The following is a 16,357-nucleotide window of genomic DNA, read 5'->3' on the forward strand; positions in this document are numbered from 1 at the left end:
AGATAGGCTGAGGTACATCCACTAGATTAGTTAAGGGTAGGGCTAATCAGAGGATTACAACAGGCAAGTGGGTTGGTGACAACCGGAGTCCCTATAAAAACAGAAGGCCTCCAATCATCGTCATCACGATAATTTTACATTTCGCAATTCCAAAATCGACAAACTTGGCTGCTAGGAACATTTTTATGAATTAGTGAGCCCAATATGAATGTGATGAGGTAAGTCCCGTTTGACTAAGCCCTCAGACTGTGCCGCCGTTATGTACACCCGACTTACAGCTCGTGTGCAGACTTCTCTTACGCCCCAACCTAACGTGACGTTAGCTGGAACATGCTTTCTCAGCCCTGTCGAAGGTTGTCCACCGTGTTGTCTGAATTCCAGTACCCGAATATGTCCAGAGGAGTGAGCGCGTAAGTGCACTGGCCCGCGATCTTGACTCCCGACGCATTCCGGCGCAGGGGCACGCTGCGCGTCTACGTCAGATAGTTCTTCGGAGATGCGCGAGCCTCTGGGCACTGCTGCAAAGCCTAGGCACAGGTCGATCACGGCCGACGCCACAGAGCGGACAGGACATCTTCACGAAATCCAAATAGTTCAATTGCACTTGAGCCCGTGTAGCTCAATAAGGAGCTTAAAATAGCTATTCTTGTGATGTTCCGTTCTTGGGGATCCGGCATGCTTCGATACGTCTTACGCTGTATTCGGGATGCTCAGTGCGACCGCGCATGCCCTCACGTTCGCCTAACTGCTCCGTCGACAAGAGATCGGTACGACGCACTTGATGTTGCATTCACGTTCGTTAGCTAGAGCCCGGGAAAACTAAGCTTTCGTTTTGAGGCACCCTGCAGGGAAGCCTAAAGGTTTATATTAATTACTTGGTACTTCATTTATTGGTTTTTATTGAGTGAGTAATTATTTACTTTTGTTTTTACCAGGGTGTCGAATCGGTACCGAACCGAACCGAAAACCGGAACTGAAGCGGTATTTTGCTGGATCCGAGCCCAAACCATTATTTTTGAGCACGCTCAACCCGAACCGAAACTGAGCCGAAAAAACAATGGTTACCGGTTCATGCCGAAACGGTTCGACCATCCGTTGTTGATATTGCACAGTCATGGCAATTAAGGCCTTTGTTCTTTCAGGTACCATCAACTTCGTACCCGCTCGCGCACCTTCCCCTCTAGACAATTGAACAATATCACGCTCTGTGTAGCAACAGGGGAAATGAATGAGCACCAGTGTAGCAATGGTCTGTTGCAAGTTGACCAAACTAAATGTTATTCTTGTCGGCGGGCCAGTTGGTACATTTTTCTCAGAATAACAGCGCGAAGGAACGGGACAAATTCCCTATCTGCGACTCATTGGACCAATCAAGCTGCAGGAGTGCTCCACTGCGCAACAGCGAAAGCTCACACCTGATGTGTGCAAACTTTTTGCATTTCGTAGTTGGTTTACAAGGTCTGACACCTGCAAATTGTTAATACTTGACACGTTTGACCGCAGGAGCTGCTCAGTGGCTAAGCCGTTTGCTGCTGATGCAGCTTTGTCTGTTTCAGATCTGGTTTTATTCGAAGGTGCACTTGTACTGACTGCCCAACTCGCTACATTACTTCTACTGCTACTCGTTCCGGAGGGGAGTACTGCTGTGGACGAATTAAAGAGCGCCTACCCAAAAAATTACATCTCATGCTCCATACGTCAAATTTCACTTTCAGTTTGTAATAGCATAATCTGTTGTAAGATTCCGCATTGTAGCACACGGAACGATGGCCGGGGGGCAGGCGGTACGATGACATGCTGATTGTAAAGCACACAACCGAAATAGCTATTGCAAAAGGAATTGCAGTGGTTAGAACAGTGATGCAGTGATTGAGCGTTAACTAAAGCTTACTTTTAACAAAACTGTGGCTAATAGACTCGATAAGGTGACAGCTAACAAATTATTCAGGGTGACCAAATAATCTACTTTATTCGTAGTATTTATGTGTCTGTTGTAGGATTTTTCTGTTTTGGTTACAAATAAAAAATGTGTGTCATTGTTATCAACCCCTGGTATTTGAACGCGCCAGTACTCAGGCCTAAATTTAAGACTTCAAGGTTAGCGTGATGGACGGTTCCATAGCGGCGATTGTGATTTCAGAAAAAAAAGGAAGGGGCAGAAAATATATTTCACCGTCATATCTCTTGGCGGTTGTTTTATGAATAGTCGCTAGAACAACGTAAAGTCTGGGCGAGAAAGTAGGTGGTAAATCGTCGCCACTTCATCTGTTTTTCTAAAGTCTTGAAATTTTTTAAAGTTTGCTTTCCAATTGCGCCACTGCCCTTGTGGAACAGAAGAATTTTGAATTTTTGTTTGTATTTTGATTTGACTGTCATTCTAAACTTCCAAATGTTTTTTTCTAATATTTCTAATTATAATTCAACCCATCGAACCGGTTTGCTAGCCGGTTCAAGCTCGCGAACCAGTTGCCGAACCAGTTCGGTACGTGATTTTATTGAACCGGAACTGAACCGGAACGAGATGATTTGGCCCGAACCGGAACCGCAACCGAACAGGTACTTTGTTCGGTTTGACACACTGGGTTTATCCCTTTGCTGATGTTAAGCGTCTGCAGCTGATAAAATATAGACACTTCTTCAAAAAGGTGAAATATGCGCAGTAAAAAATAACTTTTAAAAGGCCTTTAATTATTACAAGGCCCCATCACCAATATTCGTTCCGTGACGCATTATGGGCGGGCAAGTGTAAGGAAGAAGTCGCGAAAGAATGATCACGCTATAATAAATGTGCATTATGCATTGAATGCGGAATGTGTATTGCGGTTTGTATTTCCTAGTCTGAGAAATAATCGGTTGATTGAACGATACCAAAGTACAAATAACGCAAATAAAGCAGATTTGTGAAATTGTCATAGCGCCATACAAATTTGGTCACGTGTAGTCACTGTACAACAACGCCGTAAAGATTCCCTTTTGCAAATAGTGATGTCTTTTTAGTCCGAAATTCACTTATATTTGTTCCTGCAATCACATTTTTCCTAAATTGCACCATTGCTGTTCTTAGCAATGGGAACAATGCATATCAAAGACGTACAGCACTTTACAAAAGCAACAGGTATCAGACACAGGTTGCCAAACTTACCTGGAGAACCTTCGTCAAAGCTGTCACGATCCCAGACTGCGGGACAGAAGAAAATCAGCGTGTTATTCGCAGGGATGCATAGCAATGCCCAGAAAGATGAAAGGTTTTGACAAAGGGGTGGTTGCCTGTTCTGGGACTGGTCTCAGGCATGATTAAACCAGGCAGTGCAATGATTCAAAAAAATTTACTTGAAGTTTACCGCCTCACCTACCCCCTTTGAGCAGGGTATTGTAAACTATGCAGTGATTAGCAGTTCTTTTTGCAGCGACACTGCTCTTTGCAGTTCAAGGTTTACTAACGCCAAACAACATTGGCTGAGATTTATGCAGGTTTTTTCGCTTTTTGGTAAATTCCAATAATCACCTTCTTTCAGATGTACGGCTTTAACAAGTGTGCAAAACCTGATTTTTGCAAAAAAATTGGTCACCCAGAATTATATTGATGGCAAAAAATGAACCTGTCGTCTCAAAGTTAAGCTATCTAAAGCACGTGAGTCCCAAGAAGCATTCGTTCGGAAGTTTCAAGTAAAAGTACCTGGATATTTAAAGATTCCTTTTTGCCTCTAATGTACCTGCAGTTTTCTTTGCGCTAAATAACCGGGAGATGTATGAAAACAACCGGCGGTTCACGAGTTTTCAACGGTTATGACGATTTACACCGAGTGGTTTTTGATGCCTCACCGTGACTCCCTGACACCCGGACAAAAGGCTCTACTTGGATCCGTTATCTCGCTGCGCAGCCCGATTCCGGCAGTCGCATCGACCGTTAGCGAGCTAAGACGACAAGGCGAGCCCATAAGCTGCTCTGCACATAAAATACAAGGGGTACGGGTATGGAAAGAAAAGAAAATTAGTCAAAGCTGCTAGCGTGTTCTTACCACGGGGGTCGTGCACAGGTTCAAGGAAGTTCCAAGGCACTGTAAATAAAACGACAGAGAAAATAAAGACAAGCTCCTTTGAAGGGACCATTTGGCCATGTCATGATAAAAAGTGCTCTCTTTCCTTTCCGAACCATTAGGAGAGCTGAACAGGTTTTTCAATAGAAACAAACCCAGATCCTTACGGGCTGTTTCTCTAACAGCTCCACGCTTCGCAATTCCTGCATGCCGCCTATTGCGACTACTATTCTAATATTTTATTATTCCATTATTATTAATATTATTGTTATTAATAATAATAATATTATTATTATTGATGTTGTTATATTACTATAATCATATTAATATTATAATAATATAATTAGTCTTTTAATACTATATCTACTATCTACTATTGTTTCAACTACCATTCTACTCCGTTTAGTCCAAATAAATTGCCATGCTTGCTCTTGGTCGGCTGACGATACGATGGTTAAAGATTAGAAGAAAGGTAGAAATTTGACCTCCCGATCACGTTGTGCGTTTGGGAAGATTTGCGTTGAACGGGAAATTCAGCATGTAAATTCCACATACTTGTCATTCCTATAAAAAAAACGAAGAATGCAGGTAAATGGCGTTGAAAGGGCAATAACGTAGTCACGTCCTTCTTGTATTTCGCATTTCCTGGAGGTAAGGTCATGCATATCTACAAATCACCAACGTGCTTGCGAGTTATCTCCTCTAGTTATCTGATAATGCCTCGCGTACTCTTGTTGCCTAAACCGTAGACTCGATGGACTCCTGCGTGATATCATTGGTAGGCATATCATTCGCAGGCACAACGCACGAGAGTAAGCAAGCGTATTTATTATTTTTGGTGTCTTTCGTGGGAGTGGTTGCGGAGCATGCATGCACCTCCGTGCTCTGCCTAGTGAACCTGGGAACCGATTATAGCATTACTTGGAAGTGCCTTAGAGACACAGGACGAAACTGCGCAAATGGACGGGACGGGTGAAGGACAACAGGACAGGCTCAGTGCTGTCGTCCTCCTTCATCCGTCCCGTCCATTTGCGCTGTTTCTTCCTAGTCTAGTCTAGTTCGTGGAGCACTGGAGTAGTATGGTGTGACGGGTAAACGGGACAGCACGTAAGTGGAAAGATGCACCCCAGTCGCGCAGAACTTTGATTCTGGCGAATTGGTGGCCGGCGTCTCCCTTCGAACTAGTTAGCGCTAAAACCCTGAGAAAGCGAAGCGAGTGAAGATGCGTAAACACAATGCAGCAGGGAAAACGTCTTTGATAAGTACTGTCAGTTTTCCGCCTCGAAAGAGCGTACGCAGACTTGAGTGCCCCGAGGGATATTTTCCCCCTAGAAGTTGTTTGAGTTTACTCCGCAGAAAATGCAGAAAAACGATACGTGGCTGAAATAACATAAACCACAATTTACGGCGCAAGCGAACTACATAGGCAACGTGGTTCAGATGCCAAACATTTAACGTTTAAAATGATGAAGTCTAGTGAATTCTAGCGCTTTATTTTATAAGCAGAGGCTGAAAATTGTCCCGTGCAGAAAATTGTACAGAGGCTGAAACTTGTCTTATTACTCCCTTGCATATTACTCCCTTGCTTCCCCTGCAGATTCATCCGAGTGGAAACCTGAGAACTGAGGCAGGTACGGATGGCAAAACTTCCCACAAGCTGGCAGGAGCGACGCCGGCGTCGTACGTCCTTTGAGCTTATATCCCACAAAAGCAAATTACTGCGAAACTGCCGCCGAATGGGCGATGCACACGGCAGAACCAGCTTCATGTGATGTACGAGGCTTGCCCACCTACAAAGCAATTAAAATAGTAGTTCAAGGTCCTTCTGTGGATCGTCGGTAATATGTGAGAACCTTGTCCGTACGCCCACAAACGAAGACAAGAAGCTCGAATACATCATTGAACGCCCGCCGACACATGGACCGAAGGCTACGACGAGGAACGCTGCATATATGCATGACAGTTCTTGTCGGGTCACACGCTTTGCGATGTAAACCACAGGGACGCCTAATTCAACCTCTCATCGGCATTGAGGCGCGCGCCGGCGGACGTGCCGCCAGGCCAGTGTGCAAAGTATTCCTTTCAGCAGACCGGCGCTTCCGGGCGGACTGCTGGAGCCGAAAACAAGCAGAAACGCTAGAGATTGCGGATGGGCCTGAAAAAGTACAGAATATGCCCGCAACGTGACGTCTTCATGGCAACGTCACCTCCTACCATATCGAAGGATGCTATCTGCATCAGCTTTCTCCGCTCTATTTTAGTTCTGAACTGTTATTGCTCGCTCTGCTACTGAACGAGGCAGATAGACGCGGTTATGTTACCAACATGGCCCATACATTGCTCAAACAGTAAAAGCAATCATATATTAGCAGTCTACGGAACAACGCGCTTCGGTTGTCCCAAACGTAGTTATCATTGCCATCGTGTAAAAACCGGCTGTTATATGTATGCATCATTCATTATTGGGATGTTTCTGCTGCGCCTTCAGTCTTTGTTATCCTTCATCTGACTAGGCGAGAACTCAGCGCTCTCATTTCGTTTCCTGTACGCACGCGCATTGTGGGAAAGTCTAGCAGCTGTTGCTGTGAACTAGCGTTCCAATGCTGCTTCTTCAGTGACCCCTCGTGAAACACGGTTCAGACCACGCGAAACAGATGAGCCTGCAGTATGGGACATCTGTTTGTCGAAATTCACTCGCAGTTACCTTGGGAACACCTGCGGCCACAAGCTTCAGCTTGCCTCTTCTTTTGCGCTTTCGTAACAGCGGCTTTGATATTAAATGAACAGGTTGCTGTAACTGTGAGTGCTAGGAGTTAGGTTGAAAGATGTGCGGCGGAAAACGTGTCGGCTACCAGTTGACCTTCCTGATGCAAGCATTCTTTGTACAAAAATGTCACACTGGGAGAAAGTATCATAAATGCAAAAGGATCGAGAAGTGGACCAGTGGGTTAGCATTCGCAATAATGAAAGCGCGGAACTCTGACGGGACAGCGCTAGTGTTGTTGTCTTTTCTCTGTCCCGTCACGTTTTCGCTGATGCATGACTATAAAAGGCACTTCGTTCATACGAGCAATATCCTTTGTAAGCGACAAAACGTTGCTTGAATATCAGCTACATACCGTCCCAAGCCCAGAAATTCCCGGCAGAGTTACGTTGATGCAGCCAGCTGAAAATAAAAGCAAGAAAAATGTCTAAACAGGAGGTTTTTCAGTTGGGAAACTACATACACTGCGAGGTATAGGGCGAAACACTTTAAAATGGCACGTGACAGTTTTGTACCCTTCGAAAAATACAACAAAACGACTTAGCCTTCTTTTAATTGTAGAGGGTACTTTACCTTTTAAATTGCAAAACGATGTATTCTGAATCGTGTCAAAATTTAAACGATACAATGCCGTGAGGCAGACCGAAACAGATTGTATCTAACGTCGCCTTTTTCAGAGAACCAGTACTTCTGTTTCGCCGACGAGTGCTGCTTTGGGGAAGCAGGGTACGCAGGGTAAACTTACTCCACATCTTGACATTCACCTAATCGAAGTATAAAAGTTGACGCCTTTCGAAGGAGGCTAAAATCATCATGAAAAAAATATTAATTGTTTACTGTACTTTGAAACACTGGGAGAAGAAAACAGGGCGTTTTGCCGGCAACCATACGATGATTTTTAAGGCAACTCAGCGACGGAACACTAGTCATTGTCCCGCAACCTGGTAGCAGCGTTTAGCCACGTTTATTTAACGGCGAAATTCTGTAACCACGGAACACGTTTCCTTAGTTTCCCTAGAGGGGAAAGTTCGCAATCACTTCTCCTGTGCCATCTCAGTGCCACCTTCGTCTGATTTCAGTTTCGAATGCTATATTTTATGTTTTTGATTGATACCCGACAATGTGAACTTTTTTGTTGAAACACCCTTCTCTAGACTCATAAACTCACAAAGCACGCTTCATGTCATTCCTAATTATTAGTTTTTTAATCACAAGTCTATTTATGGTGGCTAAGGTCGACGAATCCCGCACCTCCACACGTATATTAGGCAAGTATATAGCGACATTTACATAGTCCTAGCTTGACTTATTAAACCTTTCACAAATACAACAGCGAAGACGAAACCCAGCTTTATTTTTACGTTAGAATAATGTATACGTTCACTCAAGTAAAGCAAAAAAAGCCGTTTTTTTTTGCACCTCGATAGCAAATATTTCGTTATTTGGGGTTGTTACTACCGAGTCTGGTCAGATATTATGAAATATTCTTTGACGAAAACTCAACTTGCATCTGTAGGGCTGCGTTAAGTTATTCCAAAGGGCTTATTATTGCAAAAGAAACGAAGAGCGATGTCCTGATATCCAACCACCCATGGTTTCCGAATTGGTTACCATGCGCGTACACTGCACTTTGTCCTTAAAAAGTTAAAAAAAATGTCTGTCTCCGACCGTCAGCAATACGAATGCATCTGCTGAATGAGCGTGGAAATATCTGCAGAGTCCCGCCGCCATCTTTAATTTTTACGTTACAAGTTGTGTCGATTTAGTAATTGTATGGTTTAACGCGTCGACGCAACGCAGGCGATGAGGCGTGCCAAGTGTTCTCATCTCTATAAGCAATGGAGCATTAACGGGAGAAATTTTCAAACCCCCTTGGTGGACTCTAGTATTAAATCAAACATGACTCGACATCGGCTGAGAAACATTAGTAGAATTGAGAATGCTCCTTACTGGTTGCCGCAAAGGCAGTGTGCGTGGTGAGGGCCAACATAAGCATGATTGGTGCCATGGTTCAAGATGTTCCTGCTGGCTTGAAGAGACTGCTGGTACTGGAAGCCTCCACGGGTGATCCATCCCACTAACCGGTAACTTTTTATACAGCCCGCGAACCGGATTTTGGACGCACGGGGATAGCGAAAATAAAATACACAAATTCCCAATTTGCACACTACTTTTGTCGCTCTTGTCGAAAATATTTTTAAGCAGATGCGGAACCCGGATACGCGCGGCAGAGACGAGGTAGCAGCCCCCTGCCGCCACCCGCCGAACCCGTGGGGCACGTGGGGGCCTCGCACAGGAAGGGTTGGGCTAATTCGTTTAAAAAAAACAGCAGCTCGGGGTGGATATGCAACTACGACATACCACTACATGTAGCGTGTAATTAGCGGTGCCTATTCAAAACCGGACGCGCTCAATGCCAGAAGCAGTGTTTGTGAAACGTTCCTGAGGATATGTCGTTGTCGGGTAAAAACATATAATTCACCATGCGCGCCGACAGGAATATTTTTTGGTAATATTAGAACGCGAAGTCACAGTGGCACAAGATCCGGTTGGGTGATCAGCGCGTCCCCGCGCTCATGTGAATAGGAGAGTGCGCCTAGTTTAGCAGCCGACAGAAGCGAGCGGACTCAGTCACGCCAACCAGACCTTGTTATTGTCAGCAAAACACAGCTGTACGGTGCGCTGCTTCCGGAACAACAGGTTTCCTGCCCCGTGGGTAATTGCGGCCTGAAATTATTCGTGCAAGCCTTTGCGCCGCGGATCATTAGTTTGTTACCCCGTCACTTGAAAATTACTGCAGCCTATCGCCATTTTATTACCCATTGTTGCCTCACGTTCGAGTGTCCACTTACTTTGCAATAATTAAATATACGTTTTCATCAGTCGTAGCTCCACTTTCGTTTGAGAAATTACACTAGGAGTTTGTTCGCTGTTCCTTGTTTTTGTGTATGATGCTCACTTATATCATTTATTAGGGACTTTGTCATTGCAAATTATTGAGTGTGACTGTAACAAGGGCGACGTCAGTGCGCTTTTTGGAGCGGGGTATTTAAACGAAGTGTAGCAAGGCGTGAAGTGGAACCAGTTCCTGGATATTTCGAGCAAAGTCTGTAATAAACTGAATCACCTTTGCTTCAATATAAAATACGGTCAATCATTCAAAAATAGTAAGTTGCACCAGCACAGCACGAATACCGACGGTAAAATATTGCACCGGTCTTTACCAATCATGTTGCCAGGAGGGCAAGACACATCTGTATTACAATCCTGCTGAGACGGTGTTCATAACGGGCTGAAGTGTTACCGGCGCCACGCGAAACCCGAACGCTTTAACTTTAAATTTCTGTGGGCCATCCTGCGTAATAAATGAATTGTTCTCTCTGCCATGACCATAAACTTCAATTTGCGAGCACCCACTCGTTATACCGATTGGCGAGAAACAACGAGAATGACGCAGTCTATTGAAGGTGTCAGTGGGGACACAATAAAAAAAAGACGCGGAAGGAAGCGTTTCCTTAAACCTAAACAGTAAAGTTGTGCTTACACGTCTACGCGTATTACCTACGTTAAATATTCACTTATTCACTAGGCAAAGATTACCCTGCAGTGCTATCGGGCACGAATGCGCTGGGGCCACAACGGAGAAAATTTACGCCAAATGCTTACAACTTAGCAGGATCGTGAAGGCGAAAGCCTGGAAGAAAGTTCCATTGTCCTGCTCTTGAACTTGCGGTAGAACTTAGCGGCAGCGCCCGTCACTAAAGCACGTCCCGTACCCAGCTCCATCGGACAGCATTTCCCGAAGGTCGTTCCGTTCGCTCGCTGTCGCTAGGAACCTCCTTCTCGTCTCCTTCGGTACCTACGAATTTCGAGACGGCTCGAACTACAAGGGTGGCAGAGGCAAACCCTCCTCCGGTGCTTGTTTCCCATTGCTGGCGCGCCCTCCGTCACCCTTTTTCAAAGCCCACCACCAATTCTTCTTCCAGCCTTGCTGTTTTTATTTCCCGGCGTGCCCTTGATCCAAAGCCAGTGCTCCTACATTTCGTGCCTCACGATGGTGTGCGTATGGCACGCACATACAACTGCATACGTGCATTTCTTACCGACCATACTGCCACCCTTGGTGACGGACAACTCCATTCTGACATGTTTCACACACCTTTCAAAGGAACACTGCAGGGCTCAGTTATCTCACCCTTCCTTTTAGATATCGCTCTCCTCAAGCTCGCAGATCTGCTTCAATCCATCTTTGGTGTCCGCCATGCCCCATACGCTGTCGGTTTAACTTTTTGGACTATCATAGTATATCATGGCACGCCACAAGATACCCTTAAACAAGCCATCGACACCTACCTCACGTATCTACGATCTGGAGGTGTCAGTGCGCACCCGCGGGCGACCTCCCGTTACCGCACCCGACACTGCACCAACAACCGATACTCCATCCACTCCTAACGTGCACACACTTCGTATTCTGCGAGTCTAATTTCACCAAGATGGATGTGGCACTGCCACCCTTCCCCAGCTACAAGTCAATGTCACTAAACTCATCCATCTCACCAAATGCGTCAAAAACCAACGCCAAAGACACAAAGATGGTGACACGACACGACTAATTCAAGCCCTTTGATCCCTCGCATCCAATATTTGACCCTATACCCAAACCACATCGCATATTTGACCCCATACCCTGAAACCCAAACAAAGTAAGAAACTCGACATACTAATTCGAAAAGTTTACAAAATGGGACTTGGCCTCCCCGTTCATATCTCCACTTCTCGTTTCCTTCAACCTAGATACATGACCCATTCGGAGAATTGGAAGCTCAACGCAACAACCAACTGACAGACAACTCCTTACCACCGCCGGCCACCACGTCTTCCAGACCCTCGGTTACCTGACCCACGGGCTTCACCGCCCATCAACGCAATCCACCTTTATTGTGGTTTCACATTACTGAATCCAAACATCCAAACACTGTTCAACCACAATTCAACAAAGGCAGAGAACTATCCTAGGTTAAACACCTTAAATGCAAATTTCACGTTCAACCCAAAATTGACCCGCTATATCGACGCCACCCCCTGTCCCTCACGCCAAGCTCATGAAGCGGAGGTTGTCAACTTTGAAGGCACACATCTCACCTTCCTCACGACTCTCTCTACGTAAACCGCCACTGCTGAAGAAATTGCCATAGCCCTCGCCACTACCACTGGCGCCGAATACATCACAATCTACGAAATCCCTGCAAGTCAGCCGTAACATTCTACGTGGACGCATATAACTTCCAGTCATACAGATATTCACGTCAATCAATGTCTTCTCCGACCTCTACATCCCCTGTACCCTTTCCCACGCGTTCGTCGAAAGAAATGAGGAACGAGTTTTTTGAGGAACGAGTTTTTTGTTTTTGATTTTGTTTGCTTTTTACTTGGTTGTTCACTTTTCTGGTTGGGTGCCATTGTCATATTTTGAAATTGTTCAAATCTTTGTTTTCTTTCTGTGCGTATTACCGAGTGTTTGTAAGATTGCATCACCTGTATTAATGCACATAGCGATTTATGTACTATGTTACTTTAATGCTCTTGCACACAGTTTTGTATTTCTCCCCCTTACTCAATGCTCCTAGGAGCCTGTAAGGAATTGTGAATAAATAAATAAAGAGGGCTCACGCCGCCGCCTGCGCCCTTCCACACCGGGCATTTCCCTCAGGGTCAGAACGAATGAACGAATGGCCCAGTTTCCTCCACCTCCTTCGTGTCCCATCATGCTACCCCTGCATCCTTTATCATTATCGCAACTCTCACCTTAGCCTGCCCCAAACCCAGCCTCAGCTAACCCAGTTGGCAGCAATCATGTGGCGGCGTTCACAAACACCTATTACAACTCATCCACCCTTACCTCTCCTTCCCAATATCCCCACCTGCAATTCTGCACTCTCTTGATTCTGCACTACAGGGTCTTGGCTTGTCAAAACACCCTATCGCTCAACCCCCAATCCCAACCCTTACTCCGTGGAGTGGGAGGGCCTTGCTGACCCGTGCCAGCACTGCAGCCAAGGCCCAAGGCTACCAGGACTGAAGCGAACCGACTCCACCGACTGACGGCTCAATGACCATCATCATCAAAACTTTATTTATCACGCTCTCTCCGATGATTTTTGTATTTCACAACGTGCCCGCTCGAGATGTATTTCGCCCTAAACATTTTTCTTATTTGGTCTTCAGTCACCCGACTCTGTTATTTGGGGATCTCAGAAAAATTCATGCACCCCTCTGTCTAACGACGACGGTGGTTGAACGCGAAGCTCTCTCGTGATGGCTCATTCCCACACCATGAGTATGGGCTACTCTGGAGGTGCGCTCCACTTCTTCAGAATACCGACAGAAGCTCTCGGGTGTGCATTCCGTAGGCCTAACATTTCGGTTTGCGGTGTGCGGTGCGAATCGGTACTTTCTATTTGGCGTTCGCTTCGACCGTGTCGGAATGAAGCAATCAGATTGACGCCGGCTTCATAACGCGAGGGACCCCGGTTCGATTTCGGCCACGGAAAGCGCTTTTCGGGACGAAGCACCTTAGGGGCTGTCGGCGTCTCATGACATCGTCGTCGTTCGTTGTCGTATTCTGATTTGACCACGGTGCTAAAACAACAGGACGCTCGTTTTCCAATGCCTCGCGCGAGAACGTTCCATCTCCACTGGAGAAAACGCGTACTAGAAGAACAATACACTGGGACACCCGTTTTTCGTTCGTGCTTTGCTTGCTTCTACTTCGCTCCGTACTCGCTTTAACTTAAAAATTTTCCGTTCTCCGTTTCAAAATCCACTTCTCGCTTCTCCTCCGTCTTCGTTATTGGGATGTCGCTAATGCCGCGTGGCAAGAGAGACACTTGCAATCTTTGAATACACTCATACACTGCATGCTTCTCCTCTCCCCAGGTTTCACGTTAGTGGAGATGGCATGGGTATTCCTTTCCGTTCACCGGAGTTCGCTTATCATCGTCGTGAGAGACAGCTGGCTTTTCTGTAGGGCGTATTGGCGTGCAACTGCTTCGTGAGGACACCAAAGCTTCGGATTAAAATGCACACGATGTTCTCCAAAGTTGATACAAGTTAAAGATAGAACTAGTGACGCACGACTTTGGGATTAGGACGATTCTTGAACGGTTCATATTTCTTGTTGCACGTCGCAGATTAGTTTCCTTAAATAAGAAAACGAATTCAGATAATGAGCATGTGGCCTCTGTGCGCATGTGCGTATTGGAACTCAACAGGCGACCCCTTCCGCATAATATTAAGGAATAGGTCATGCATTTTCGCTCAAAGGATAGGTCATAGGTCACATGTGAGTGGGATTGCGGAGGAGCAACAACGCCATGTATTCGCTGTTGTTTCTTCCGCCTCCTAGACATCATTTCTACTCACGAAACTTCGGTACTCATTATCAATAATGCTTCTTATCAATTTTTGAGAAATCGCTGTCAGCGAAGACTCGCGACGGAGTGGTTATGATTTTTCACCAGCTGCAGAATGCGTTGACGGACCAAATTGCGCACCGACCAACGAATCAGCTAAGTGATCATCCCCGACGAAGCCCCTGATGTGAAAAAAACGTCTTGGGATCTCTCGGTGCTTACGGACTCGGCTTATTGCATCTCAATGGATATGCTTTGTATGGTCGCGCATTTGCCTTATGTCGTCAACCGAAAAATTACTTTATTGGCTCATAAATGCTTTGTCTAATATTGTGTCATGAATATCCTTGCCGTGACCATGACGGAAGAATTGTGTCTGTAAAGTGTGTGTACATCTCAATATGCCTTTTCATTGAGTTTCTTTCCTGATTATAGCGACGGTACCATGGGGCGTAGCCTCGACTCCTTGAACATACCGGAAATTGGCCGCGCTGCCTTACGGAAACGATTCGTGACGAGTGCACGCGAAGGTGTGGAGTAACAACCTGTTATCTTATGTTTCGCCGAGGAAAATAACCAAGACGCTATGCTACATTGCGCACAAAACAGGTAAAGGCGCTTCACGTGTGTTCTAGACAAAACTACGAAAATTAGAGCTAACGAAAGTAGCACAGTTTTTCCTTAAAAGCACCGTCAATGCCATGGACAATCAAGTCACGTTATGAAAAGTGCACGCGAGAGGCGCGCGTTAAAGTGAAGAACGTGACAAAATTTCGTAGTTCTTTATTATTGCGTAGGATTCCTTGCCGAGTGCCCCCCCCCCCCCCCGCCTCCCAGCTAGGACCAAGTCACATCCTCCACTTCCATAAAAAAATGTGGATTTGGCGGGAGTAAGAGCGTAAACCGAGGTAATTGGTCGAAGTGAATAAAAACGCAAATAAAAATAGAACAAATAAAATTCAAGGACTTGTGGACCAAGAAGACCCCGAATTGCAATAACTCAAGAACTAATACAAAAAATCAACTTTATTCTCCCTCCTTGATCTGACAAAATAAAAATATTGCATCTTATTCTACGCGACACGAAACTGAAGAATGAATAAAAAAAGTCTGCAAATGGACGTTAAAAGTACGAAGGAAAAAACAGCGAAAAAGAGCGAACCGTGTAACGCCCTGATTTTCAATAAAAAAGCACATTTGACGGAAGTAACACTTCGATCGTTTTAATAGCGTAAATGGATGTAAATTCGAGAACAGATTTTTGAAAAAACCCTAAAATAAAAATAAAATCAAAATTACACAAAATGATCTTACAAAATCGAAATTATGTAGTTATACATCCCCCCAAAACCGTACCCTAAACAAAAACATATGTGAAACAATGTTCCAATTATGCATAAAAACAGCTGAAATGAGCGAATCGTGTAATGACCTGCATTCCCGCAAACAATTCAGATTTGTCGAAAGTAACACCTTTATTCGTTGCAATAGCGTCAGTGGAGGCAAGTGGTGAAACGGAAACTCGAAAAAAAAAATTACGAAACGTGGGACGTTAATTTTTTAGCACGATGATCTGAAAAAAATGCAACTTTTACATTTTTCCTAAAACCGAGGACTAAACAAAAAAAAACAAAAGAAATACAAATAAAAATAGTGAAAAAGAAACAGATCTTCCAGTTCACCTAGTAGGAATTTCTTTTCGCATATATATATATATATATATATATATATATATATATATATATATATATATATATACAGTAATTACCCGATTCTAACGCGCACCCGATTTTCCCGGAAAAAACTGAAAAAACTTGCATTTGCCATTGTAACGCGCAAGGAACTTTGTGAGCAAGAAAAACGAATGCGAGAGAAACGGGCGATTTATTTACCGAAGTAATCTCACTCATCTCACACCTCGTCGCTCTCCGAGAGCTCCTTGTCGTCTTCTGCTGTCCGCAACATCTTGTCATCGGTCCCATGAAGCCCGTTCACGATGCCACACTTCTGAGCGAACGTTGAAACATGTTCGATGGGATCGTGGCCTACGCCTCGCATGCCCGTCCAACGAGCTTCTCCAGAGGCGTACGCTTCATCCAACCGCTCGTTGTGAACACGTGGGAGCCGCTCGTAAGCCGTGG

The 16,357-nt window shown here is 45.1% G+C and overlaps 2 protein-coding genes across 8 annotated transcripts in view; one reads left to right on the forward strand and one right to left on the reverse strand.

The window, feature by feature from the left end:
* The window catches only part of LOC144158371 (uncharacterized), a 46,118-nt gene extending 37,221 nt beyond the window's left edge, over positions 1 to 8,897 (reverse strand). For 2 of the 3 annotated variants that reach the window (XM_077689223.1, XM_077689222.1), the window contains exons 1-4: positions 8,752 to 8,897; positions 7,157 to 7,203; positions 4,020 to 4,058; positions 3,143 to 3,178 (exon numbers count right to left, since the gene is read on the reverse strand). In XM_077689223.1, coding sequence (XP_077545349.1) covers positions 3,143 to 3,178; positions 4,020 to 4,058; positions 7,157 to 7,203; positions 8,752 to 8,809 — 180 coding nt within the window. In that variant the 5' untranslated portion in view covers positions 8,810 to 8,897. The remainder of the gene's footprint in view (positions 1 to 3,142; positions 3,179 to 4,019; positions 4,059 to 7,156; positions 7,204 to 8,751) is intronic. The other variant, XM_077689224.1, reaches the window with a different exon arrangement.
* LOC144158373 (uncharacterized) overlaps positions 1 to 16,357 on the forward strand; it is a 641,189-nt gene that overhangs the window by 498,871 nt on the left and 125,961 nt on the right. The gene's annotated exons all lie outside the window — the stretch shown is intronic.

This window comes from Haemaphysalis longicornis, unplaced genomic scaffold (assembly GCF_048455015.1).
Source record: "Haemaphysalis longicornis isolate Haplotype H1 unplaced genomic scaffold, Haemaphysalis longicornis Haplotype H1 scaffold_10, whole genome shotgun sequence".
In the NCBI taxonomy this organism is placed as follows: Eukaryota; Metazoa; Arthropoda; class Arachnida; order Ixodida; family Ixodidae; genus Haemaphysalis; species Haemaphysalis longicornis.